This window comes from Bos javanicus, chromosome 3 (genome assembly GCF_032452875.1).
Source record: "Bos javanicus breed banteng chromosome 3, ARS-OSU_banteng_1.0, whole genome shotgun sequence".
Taxonomy (NCBI): domain Eukaryota; kingdom Metazoa; phylum Chordata; class Mammalia; order Artiodactyla; family Bovidae; genus Bos; species Bos javanicus.
In genome coordinates this window covers 115,952,406-115,964,963 of record NC_083870.1, presented here as the reverse complement: position 1 = coordinate 115,964,963, position 12,558 = coordinate 115,952,406, and the positions used below count along the sequence as shown (strand labels likewise).

At 49.5% G+C, this 12,558-nt stretch overlaps 1 protein-coding gene across 2 annotated transcripts in view; it reads left to right on the top strand.

The window, feature by feature from the left end:
• Positions 1-12,558, top strand: part of ASB18 (ankyrin repeat and SOCS box containing 18) — a 72,049-nt gene that overhangs the window by 18,761 nt on the left and 40,730 nt on the right. The window contains exons 2-3 of one of the 2 annotated variants that reach the window (XM_061412711.1): positions 4,029-4,151; positions 7,751-8,018. In XM_061412711.1, coding sequence (XP_061268695.1) covers positions 4,029-4,151; positions 7,751-8,018 — 391 coding nt within the window. The remainder of the gene's footprint in view (positions 1-4,028; positions 4,152-7,750; positions 8,019-12,558) is intronic. The other variant, XM_061412710.1, reaches the window with a different exon arrangement.

The following is a 12,558-nucleotide window of genomic DNA, read 5'->3' as shown; positions in this document are numbered from 1 at the left end:
ATAAATGTGTTATGCCTTTTTGTCTCTGAATCCCCCAAACCCAGCAACACATCCTAGAACATAATCTTACACAAATGATAACTGAATGAATAGGTGAATGAATGGGTGGACCTTGGGCCATTGGTGGGGGCTTTTTTTGTTTGTTTACTTTGACTTTTTTGATGTCATAGTCACACATACAGCTCTTTTTCCTTAAACAACAACAAGCCTGCTATGCTCCTGATAATCTCCATGTCCTACTTGTGAAGCCAATTCCATCTCCCATGAGCTGTTTTTAAAAAGCTCTCACAAAGAACAAAATCTGTTTCTGGGCTGCTACTCCCTGCCCACTGAAATCAAGCTTGGGTATTTAGGGCACTGTTGACAAATATAACACTTGGAAAGCTAAACTTAGCATAGAACACAGGGTGGAATGGCTCTTATCACTGGACTCACCTCCAGGCTTCCACCCCTTTTAAAAATAACCCATGACAACATGCGTCAGGTACAAAAGAATGCTCCAGTTTAAAGCACAGGCTCCAGCTGGATCCTGGATTATAGTTGCACATGAAAAGTCTTTCAGAAATGTATCTATTTACAAACTATCAGTCTGAGAATATAACAGGGAAAAATGGCTATGTTTAAAGAAATGAGATATCTGAAGAATTAATATCACTATTGAAATGAATAGAGCAACGACATAATCAGGAAATGAAAAGGGAAGAGTCAAAGATTTTATTTAGTGAATATTCTAGAAGGGAAATGGTCTTCAGTGATGCTGTGTACCATTCTCTGTATACTCTTGTCTCTTGTGTCCAAAGAAGCCTGTATGTTCCTTGCAAACACGATCTGTATCCTTTACCATTGCATTTTCCACAGTACCCAGTAGTGTTCTCAGTCACCCCCATCGCCTACACTGTCTGCCATCCACATGAGCTCTTCAGCCTTCAAGACACAGTCAACTCAACCTATATGCCTGCACAAAGCCAACACAGACGAGCAGACAGACAGCCACACCTCTCCTATCCAGCACCCTGCAGTCCCCTTCTACAGAGGAGATGTGGGTTTTACTGTTGGAAGAAGCTCTAGGCCTTGGGTCAGCCTGTGGAATACATTTATGCCTGAAAGTCAGGTCTATGATGAGGGTAAAACACATCTTTATTAAGTCATACTGTTGTTTAGTTGCTAAGTCATGTCCAACTCTTTGTGACCCCAGGGACTGCAGCCTGCCAGACCCCTCTGTCCATGTCGTACTAAGATATTCTTGCCTGGCCCAGGCAAGAATATTGTAGTAGGTTGCCATTTCTTTCTCCAGTGGATCTTCCCTACCCAAGGATCAAGTCTATGTCTCCTGCATTATAGGTGGATTCTTTACCACAGAGCCATCAGGGAAGTCCCCTTATTAAATCACGAAAGTGTTAGTTGCTGAGTCATGTCCGACTCTTTGTGACCCTATGGACTGTAGCCCGCCAGGCTCCTCTGTCCATGGGATTCTCCAGGCAAGAATACTGTGGTGGGTTGCCATGCTCTCCTCCAGGGAATCTTCCCGACCCAAGGATCAAACCCGGGTCTTGTACATCACAGGCAGATTCTTTACTATCTGAGCCACCATAAGAGCATCCAGTTTCCCCTCCACCCTTTACTGCAAGTTCCACTAAGAAAAACCAAGGGTATTCTGCTGGGTCCCCCTTTTCATGGAAATCTTGATGAAAGGAGCACCCCAGGGAATATAGGACCAAAATAAAGGCCCAACACAGAGATCCTGCTCAGGCTTCAGAAGGGCTTAAAGAGAGTAGGGAAGGTCAGTGGGCTGCTCTGGGGAGTGGAGGAGACTGAGAGAGAGGCACGTGGGGAAAGAGGGTGCTTAGGAAGCCCAGATGTGACTAAGGAGCTGCTGCCTCTTGAGCCCTGCCCCTGATGTCAGAGCTTTCTTCCTGCTGTCTCCCTACTGGTTGCTTGTCTGCAGCACCACATAGCGAGAGGTCCCTAGGCTACCGCTGGTACCAAGAGGATGGCGGCTACTGATATCTCCACTCCCTCCCCTGAGTGTCTGTGCCCAACTCTCCTGGGCACCAGCTCCACGGCTTCCCTTCCCAGGACCAGGCAGCGCCCTCCGACCCGCCTTCCTCCCTGCAGCCTCTGGGCGCGTGCTTTGTTACAGCTCAGCTTCAGGGAGCCCCACCGCACTGGCCCTTCCCAACTTTCCAGCAGGGGAAAACCAAGAACTGGAAAAATATGTGAGAACTGGGTTGGTTTTATCTATGCTATAAGAAAAAATAACCTCATTACTCTTTTTTAAAATTTTTTATTGAAGTATAGTTTATTTACAATGATTCAGAGTTACAGCAAAGAGATTCTGTTTTATTATATATATGTGTGTGTGTGTGTGTATGTGTGTGTATATATATATAAATTCTTTTTCAGATTCTTTTCCATTACAGGTTAATACAAGATATTGAATATAGTTTCCCGTGCTTACAGACTTATGTCTTATATGTAGTAGTGTGTATCTGTTAATCCCCAATTCCTACATGTGCATACATGCCAAGTCACTTAAGTTGTGTCTGACTCTTTGCGACCCCATGAACTGTAGCCCGCCAGTCCCCTCTGTCCTTGGAATTCTCCAGGCAAGAATACTGGACTGGGTTGCCATGCCCTGCTCCAGGGGATCTTCCCGCCCCAGGGATCAAACCCATGTCTTCTGTGACTCCTGCATTGCAGGTGTATTCTTTACCACTGAGCCATTAATCCCAAATTCGTAGTTTATTCCTAATTTATCCCTGTCCCTACTTTCACCTTTGGTAACCATAAGCTTGTTTTTTTGTCTGTGAGTCTACTTCTTTTTTTATAAATAAGTCAATTTGTATCATTTTTTTGGATTCCACATATAGGTGATATCATATTTCGCTTTCTGTTTGACCCACTTCACTTAGTATAATAATCTCTAGTTCCACCCATGTTGCAGCAAATGGCATTCATTCTTTGTATGGCTAATATTCTTATTATATACGTATGTGTGTGTGTGTGTGTGTACACACATCATCTTCTTTATCCATTCATCTGTTAATGAACATTTAGGTTGCTTCCACGTCTTGGCTATTGTATGTAAATAGTGCTGTTATGAACACTGCAGTGCATGTATCTTTTTTAATTAAGAGCTTTCATCTTTTCTGAATAAATGCCCAGGAGTGGAATTGCTGTGTCATATGGTAACTCCATTTTTAAACCTTATTAATGTTTAGACAATAAAATAATCCCTGAACTAGTAGCCAGTAACTAGTACATTACTAATAAAGAGCTGTTACCATTCATTAAAAACAATTGTGGCCTCTCTCATCTTCAGCAAGGGATGCACATTTTGGGATCAGTTCTCAACAGCTGGAAGAAACCCCCAGGCCCCAGATGACGATGCCTTTGGGAATCCCTGGTCTGTCCTACTATGGGGCCTCCGCCCGGGACACTTGTGCAGAGCCTGGCCATTTTTAGTGTCTGTCTGGATCTCCCTGACACAGCCTCGGGGCCAACACAGCCCTCGGAACATACATCCGCTCACCACTGGCCACAGCAGCTAAGGAAGAGGATGAAATGAAAGCAGCCATCCTACACAGCAGGAAAAAGAAGCCCGCCTATTTCAGGCCGTCTGCCCGCGTGGTGTGGTGAGCTGGTTGGGAGACACACAGATGGGCCTGGCTCTAGAGTTTACATGTACACAATCGCAAGGGGGTGGCCGAGCTCTTTGGCGTCTCAGTGGTCACATGATGCTGGTCATACCGAGTGACGGTTATCACATCAGAGCCCACAGGAGTTATAAATACACCACCACCCAGCCCCGGCTGGATGACAATTGAGTAATGACAATAGAAATAGCCCACACTCCAGAAGACCATCTTTCCCCTTCCTGGAGAGCCTTTCTGAGATCATCAGCATTGCGATGGACGGACAGCCAGAGCCAGTTAGAGGGAGACTTCAGATCTTTCAGAAGATGGAAAAAGAGCCTCAAGCAAGAGATGGGTCACCGGTTCTCGAGTACCACGCTGCCTTGGTCACAGGAGACCTGGAGCATCTGAAGCCCCTCATGGACAAGTTCTTCCAGGATGCTAATGTGGTGTTTGAGATCAAGAAGGACGAGATGGTGTGGCAGGTGAAATCCCCAGCCACGTTTGGACTGTCAGGTACCTTTGCTCTTTTAAAGTCCCGTTATTTTTAAGGAGCTACTAACACATGTCTGAACATATAGCTGCAGCATGTAGGCTGCTCACGACGGTGCTGCATTTAACAAGCTCAAGCCAAAGACATTGACAAGCCAAAATGCGTGGACGATTTTTCAGACGTAGTTTTAGGTGATCGGATATGAGCGATCACATTGGAAAAGCCAATCAGTGGGTGAGGAGTGCCCATGCGATGCTAGAAGTGGCCTCTTGTCTTTAAAAAGAGATCTGGTTTGGGTGTTGATCTGCCAGAGCCTGGATCTGGCAGCCAGGGGGTTGGGAGATAAAGCACACCTCTCCTTTGAGTATTTCTGGAGCGGGCCCTGGCAGGCAGCGCTGTGCATTTCCTCTCTGAATCTGTGAACTCCAGGGCTCCAGGGCAGAAGCGGGCACAGAGCCAGCACTGGGCAGGGCGAGCCCTCAGGAGACACTCCTCCTGGATCCCAGGGCAGCCTGGGAAGAGAGAGGAGAGGGGAGAAACCAGAGGTCCTTAGGTCGTATATGCCTGCATTCTTGTTGCCTGGACACTGTCGCTACGTGCCGGGCAGGCAAACATGCTCCCAAGTAGAGAGAAGCCCCCTTGCCCCCATCTGGGATGCATGGACTACCTGACCACCAGGCTGCGGTGCGGCTTCCTCGGCTGGAGCTCTGCACTGGGCACCCTTCCGCCCTTGCCTCCCAGTGCTACCTGTTTACCGAGAGGGTTCACATGATGCAATAATGAGGACGCAAGGCTCTGTGATCAGCAAGCCAAGGGCCAGGGCCCGGTGCTCCTGACTCGTGAGCTCTGGCAGACCAAGAATGAGGAAGGGTGGTTTCCAGAGCACTGACACAGTCTGCCTACATGTCACATGGGGAGAAGGGAATAAACCCAGGCCCTGCCAAAGGGCTAAGCAGCTCAGAGCAGCCAGCGAGGCGGCAGGGGCTGCGGGGAAGCGAGCACAGGTCGTCTGGGCCGAAATCCCTCCCAGCCAAAGGCACTGCAGTGCCTTTCCAGGTCTCCTCTCCCTCACCTGTCCCAGACGGGGAGTGCATCTTCCTCCACAGGGCTGTGGGACGATCCAATCAAGAATGCCAACTGCCTGAATGTCTAATTAATGTATTTTTTTAATCACATGCCTCACAGCCCTGGACACACTCGCAACATGCTGAAATGATGTAATTTCAAATAGATATTAATGTCAGCTCGTGGTCTGAATCAAAGTTTCCTTCCTCTTTACCACCTTAATCTTTCCACCCCTAAGAGTGCTGTTTTTCTGTGGCACAACTGTACGACAGGAAATCAGAGCACCCTGGCAGGGAAGGGATGTTGAGTTATTACCGAGCAAAGGACAGCCCTGAGCGTTGGTGCTGGCCTGTGGCCTCAGCGCGAGCTGGGAAGACAGGATGGATGCTGCTGGCCTCCATGCTCTTTCAGCTCAGCCGCTTGACTGCTCCACGCTGGTCCAGTAGCAGAGATGACCCAGCCCAGGCTGAGAACAGGGGCCCCCATGCTTCCTGCAGCCAATTCAGCACCTCGTGAAGGGAGCCATGGGGAAGGGAAGACACAGGTTCACGGTGGCCAGTCCCTGGGTGCCACACCCATGATAGAATGCTGGCCCCCTGGAGCTTGCGGTCCCAGGAAACCATTCCCACAGAGGATGATGCTAAGGGGTAGCTCAGATGGTAAACAATCTGCCTGCAATGCAGAAGGCCCAGGTTCTATCCCTGGGTGTAGAAGATCCCCTGGAGAAGGAAATGGCAACCCACTCCAGTACTCTTGCCTAGAGAATCCCGTGGACAGAGGAGCCTGGTGGGCTACAGTCCATGGGTCCCAAAGAATCAGACACGACTGAGAGTCTAACACTTTCACGCACACATTTTTCACACACCACAGGGAGAGAAGCCTGCAGGGACCTGGAGAAGGGGGCTGGCCCTAAGCTACGGCAGAGCTAAATGGCCCTCCACTGCCTCTTCCTGTGAGTCCAGAGGAAGACTTTGGCATCTTGGCTGGGTGAACAGAGCTGCTGATGGTGGGTAGAGTAGAGCTGGGAACTTAGCATGCCCTAGAAAACGGAGTACCTGCTTCCTGGCCCCTCAGTACGTAAACTTCCCATCTAGGGAAAATGAGTAGAATCAAGGAGGAGGAGCTGGGCCCTACAAGAATGTATTCTCGCCTGGAGAATTCCATGGACAGAGGAGCCTGGCAGCCTACAGTCCATGGGGTCGCAGAGAGTTGGACGCGAATGTAGGTCACTGTTATCATCAAGGGCCAGATCAATGCCTCCATCAAATCAGACCCAGTGAAGACAGGGGTCCATGTAGGACCACATCCCTGGGGCCTCCAGCCACCATCACCCACCACCAGGATAACAGGCCCCTCTTCTCCCAGCAGTGCACAACCCTGGGGACCCGGGGTCAGGCTAGAACCCTGCGCTACATTGAGGTAGGTAATTATGAGTGGTCTTTCAAAACCGCTCAGCATGGGTCCCATGAAGGAGGTGGCCTGTGAAAAGGGTCTCCTCCACAGCTCATTACAGCCACGGTATCGATTCTTCCATCATTATCAGAAGGCATCCCTGCCATGTGAAATCCTGTCCCTTGAAGTGTATTCACCAGGGACAGCTCTCCCCATTTCCAGGAGCGCTCGTGGCCGCTAACAACCTTCCACGGGCCTTTTGAAAGCCCAAAGTTTTCAGAGAAGTGAAATGTATAGCTCCTGCTCCATTCATCCTTCAAGAAAGAGCAACCTTACACACACACAGACACACATATGCGTGCACACACAAAACCCTAAAAAGCGCAAAGAAACAAACCAGGATTGTGCTCAATGCAGACCAGCACATGAAAGGGTGCTTCTGAAAACCGGCCACTTCCAAGACAACTAAACTTTCCGAGTCCTTTTCTTGAGCAGCCTTGGTGATGTGGGTCAGTTTGTTTTGCCTGTTGTTTTCTCCTCTTAATGATAAAGGGGGTAAAATCAGGGACTCAAAAAGAGAGGGCTTGGATTCCAGAAAAATCCACAGCTCACTTTCCGCCCGCCGGCTGCCCTAATTCAGAGCCTTGAAAGTGTGAATTCCACCTTAAATGCTCCTGCTTGTTCAGCTTTTAACTCCTCACATCTTACCTGAGTCCCCAGTCACCCTCATATTTGGCAAAACCCTCTTGCTTCTCAGTAACACCCCTCTGCCCGCCGCCGCCCCAATCTCTCGGTCTCGGTTTCAGCCTCTCCTTTCTGTTGCTTCTCTCCCCCAGGTCTCCATCTCTGCCCTCTCCAGGACGCTCTCTGTCCTGTTTCGCCCTCTCTTTCCCCCCTCACACTGCCTTCCCTCGCTGTCTCTCTACCCCTCTCTGTCAGCGTTCTTTAACCTCTACCCCTGAGACCTCCCTCCATCCCTTGTCTGTGGTCCAGTCGGATCTCACCCGTTTCTCTGTCCCTAAGGCCAGAGCATCTTCGAGTAGCTTCCCACATGCCCACCTGGCCCCTTCTCCTAACAGATGGTTTCCCCCATTTCAGTCTTAACGGACACCGTCCCCCCACGAGCGCCCCCCTCTCACCTTCCCTCTCCCCACCCGCTCCCCAGGCCTCTGGACCCTGGAGTACAAGCGCGAGCTCACCACGCCCCTGTGCATCGCCGCGGCCCAGGGCCACACGGCCTGCGTGCGCCACCTGCTCGGCCGCGGCGCCGACCCCGACGCCAGCCCGGGCGGCCGCGGCGCCCTGCACGAGGCCTGCCTGGGGAGCCACACGGCCTGCGCCCGGCTGCTACTGCAGCACCGCGCCGACCCCGACCTGCTCAGCGCCGAGGGCCTGGCGCCCCTGCACCTCTGCCGCACGGCCGCCTCGCTCGGGTAAGGACCCAGGGCCCCGACCCCAACCCCAACCCCGACCCCCGACCCCGCCCCCGGACGCCTTGCCCTGCACAGCCTGGATGAGAGCCCCAGGCCCGCCCCCTGTTGGGCCCACCCACGGGCCCCATGGCCCCGCCCCCAGACCCGGGCCCCGCCCACCGACACCGACACCCCCCCCCGACCCCGCCCCCGGACGCCCTGCCCTGCACGGCCCCGCTAAGCGCCCCCAGGCCCCGCCCCGTAGGCCCCGCCCCCAGATCCGGGTCCCGCCCACCGCCAGCCCCGTCCCAGAGCCCGGAGCCCGCGGCCAGCGCCACGATCCCCGCCGTCCGTCTCGGCCCCTCGGCGGCCACCAGGCCCGCTCCGCCCGCGCCCCCCGCCCAGCCTCGGGCCCCAGCCCGGGCCGCGCCGCTTTAATTAGTGCTTGATTGCGAGCGCGGGGGGGGCGGCGCCACACGGAGGTAATGAGCCGGTGATCACCGGCCCGCAGACGCCCGCGCTGGAGAATGCTAAAAGGCCACTGGCGGGGTTGGAGCCTGAAAAATTAGGGTTTTTAATGATAATTTTATGCAGAATAATTGTCACAGTGTGACATAAATGGTTAGCTCCTCGGGCGGGGCTTCGGAGCCCCGCAAGCCAGTCGAGCTGTGCCCACATATTCTAGGACCACCCCCACCCCGACCCCAGGCCCAGGTGCCCGGCTTCTAGAAATTCTGCCGGTTCCGGGTCCAGCCCCGCGGCTGTCCTTGCGGAGGTCTGTCCACTTGGGATCCAGTAGGTCCTGGGAGACGCGGCGGGGGCCCCATGTCATCGCATGGGCCTTTTCTTCCCAGGTTCCCAGCTTGCCTTGTGTCCATCTTGACGTTTCTTTTAGTCAAAATGTTCTAGTCCCTGTTCTTGGGTTTCAGTTTTCATGGCCTTCTGTCTCTATGCTGCTGCTGCTGCTGCTAAGTCGCTTCAGTCGTGTCCGACTCTGTGCGACCCCATAGACGGCAGCCCACCAGGCTCCCCTGTCCCTGGGATTCTCCAGGCAAGAATACTGCAGTGGGTTGCCATTTCTGTCTCTATGGTGAGGATTAAATAAAAGCATCATGTTAAGTGCAGGCAGGCAGGACTTCTGGGCTCTCAGGGATCAAGATGGGGGCACCACCTACCAATGTCACCTGTGTTCAGAGCAGGGACTCAGGAAGCCACGTGGACCACCAGGAGGCTTGAAAGTGACTGAAGGACGGTGACTGAAAACAATATAATATCTAAAAGCAGCATTGCTGCTGCTGCTGCTAGGTCACTTCAGTCGTGTCCGACTCTGTGCCACCCCATAGACGGCAGCCCACCAGGCTCCCCCGTCCCTGGGATTCTCCAGGCAAGAGTACTGGAGTGGGGTGCCATTGCCTTCTCCAAAAAGCAGCATTACTGAGCTGTAATTGCATGTAGTAAGGTGCACATGCTTAAAGTATGCAATCTGATAAATTTGGAGACAGGAAAGCAGGTGAAACCATCCCTATAAGCAAGATTGTGAACCCAGCCATCACCAGCAAAATGTTCCCTTGTCCCACTGGAACCTCTCCCTCCCCCTTCTCCAATTTCCCACTGACCTGTTTTTTTGTCACTGTAGTTTAGTCTGAATTTGCTGGAATTCTGTGTAAATGGAATGTAGTCTCTTTTGCCTGACATCTTTCATGCAAAAATATTACTTTCAGATTTTTTTTCTTGAATCATTTATTTTTTATTTTTATATTGGAGTATAGTTTGATCAACAATGTTGTCTTAGTCTCAGGTGTACAGTGAAGTGATTCAGTTATACAAGTGTTTTTCTGTGGTTCAGTCACCAAGTTGTGTTGGACTCTTTGGGACCCGATGAGTAAGTAGATACATAGATCTATTATTTTTCAAATTCTTTTCCCATTTAAGTTAGAGCAGAGTTCCCTGTGCTGTACACTAGGTCCTTGTTGGTCTATTATAAATATATCTGTGTACATGTCAATCCCCATACTTTTGATATTTATTATACTGTTTTGTATATCCATAATTCACTCCTTTTCATTGGTGAATGGTATTCCTTGGTACAGAATAACGCAATGTGTCTATCCACTCATATGTTAAAAGACACTTGATCATTTCCGACTTGAGGCTATTGCAAGTAAAGCTGCTGTGAACATTCATGTACCAGCCTTTGTCTGAGTTTATGCTTTCATTCCTCCTGGATAAATACCTAGGTATAGCTGTGTCACATGATATGATTAGCAAATGACCAAGCTGCGTTCCAGTTGGAACTACCATTTTACATTCCCACCAGTTATGTATGATTGTTCCTGCTGCTTCCCATCCTCACTGACACTTGGTACAGTCACTGTTTAGCTGTTAGACATTCTATAGGGATTTAGAACTATTCCACTGCAGTTTTGATTTGCATCTTCCTAATAACAAGTGATGTTGGGCATCTTCTCATGTACTTATTTAGCATACATTTATTTTCTTTGGTGAAGTGCTTGTTCATATCTTGTGCCTTTTAAAAATACTGGGTTGTTTGTTTTTTTCTTAAATTTTGAGATTTCTTTATATATTCTGGGTAAAAGTCCCTTATCAGGTATGTGGTTAATAAATATTATCTTCCAGTCTCTGGGTTATAGTTTCTTTCCTTAAAAGTGTCCTTTCTTACTTTTGGTGGAATCTAACTGGTGGTTCAGATGGTGAAGAATCTGCCTGCAATGCAAGAGACCCAGGTTCGAGTCCCGGGTTGGGAAGATCCCCTGGAGAAGGGAAGGGCAACCCACTCCAGTATTCTTGCCTGGAAAATTCCATAGACAGAGGAGCCTGGAGATTACAGTTACAGTCCATGGGATTGCAAAGAGTCAGATACGACTGAGTGATTAACCCTTACAACTGATCAATTTTTTTAATTTTAGGAATCATGTTGGGTTATTTTCTGTAAAATAAAACAACTTTGCCCAACCATGACCACAACATTTCCTCCTATGTTTCCCTCTAAAAATTTTAATAACTTTATATGTTACATTTAAGTCTATGACCCATTTTGAGTTAATGTCTGAATATGGTGTGAGGTAGGAATTAAGGCTTTCTTTTTTTCCTCTGCCTGTGGTTATGCAACAGTTCCAGCACTATTTGTCAAGGAGCCTTTTCTTTCTCCACGGGTTTGCCTTTGCACTTTAGTTGAAAGTCAACTTAAGGACATATGCTGTTGCTGCTGCTGCTGCTGCTGCTACTAAGTCGCTTCAGTCGTGTCCAGCTCTGTGCGACCCCATAGAGCCCACCAGGCTCCCCCATCCCTGGAATTCTTCAGGCAAGAGCACTGGAGTGGGTTGCCATTTCCTTCTCCAATGCGTGAAAGTGAAAAGTGAAAGTGAAGTCGCTCAGTCATGTCGGACCCTTGGGACCCCTTGGACTGCAGCCCACCAGGCTCCTCCGTCCATGGGGTTTTCCAGGCAAGAGCACTGGAGTGGGTGCCATCGCCGTCTCCATAAGGACGTACGTATGGGTTTATTTCTGGCTCTCTTGTCACGTACACATAAGACAGGGCAAGGCCTGACTGATTCAGTAAAGGCCCAAGGAGCCCCTCCTAGATTCAGAGACTTTTAATGCTTACATACACAGTGAGAAGAAAAACAGCCAAAGGTTCCAATTCTGCATGGTCCTGCCCTACACACCACAAAAGACAACACCCATACAGAAGGAGATACATTATGGCAGTGTGACTTGCAGGATACCTGTTGTAGCACACCTGAATCTAGATGTCAGGTGAGCAGCTTTATAGTCCACAGCTCTACTCTGAGGGGGGCAGGCAGGAAGTCCCAAACCGCACCAGAACCCAGGAAGTGATAAGAAACAGCTCAGGACAGCCTCCCAGGGGACACAGGGAGGCAAGTGGACAAGGGTCTTATAGCAGCCCCTTAACAAGTTCTGGAGGATCGCAGGGTGCTCTGCCAAGACTTAGGCCAGCAGTGGTTCAAACTTTTGTTTGTGTGGCCAGTGTGGGTACACGCAAGGCCACCAGGGCGCCCTTGCAGAGCTGTTGCTCTATGCCTCTGTTCTGTTATTCCTTGCTCTATTGGTCTTTTTTGACACCAGTACCACCTTGTACTGAATGCTGTAGCTCCGTAAGAAATCTTGAAGTCAGGTCGCATAAATTCTCCAGCATCGTTTAAAGTTGTTTTGGCTTTTCTAGCCTCTTCACATTTCCACATAAATTTTAAAATCAGTTTATCAGTTTCTAGAAAAAAGAAAAAAAAGTCTGCTGTGTCTTGACTGAGGTTGATGTGAATCTATAGATCAACCTGGGGAGACTTGACATAAAAATATTGAATCTTTCAACCCATGAACACAATAAATCTCTCCACTTATTTAGCTCCTAGTTTCTTTTAACTTCATTTGATAGTTTTTAGTGTACAATGCTTGCATACATTTTTCAGATTTATCCCTAAGTTCTTAATTTCTGATGCTTTTGTAAGTGGTATTTTTATTTAAATTTCTGTGGTGGTAGCTACTATATAAATTAATAAGAATTTATTTTTGTGTATTAATT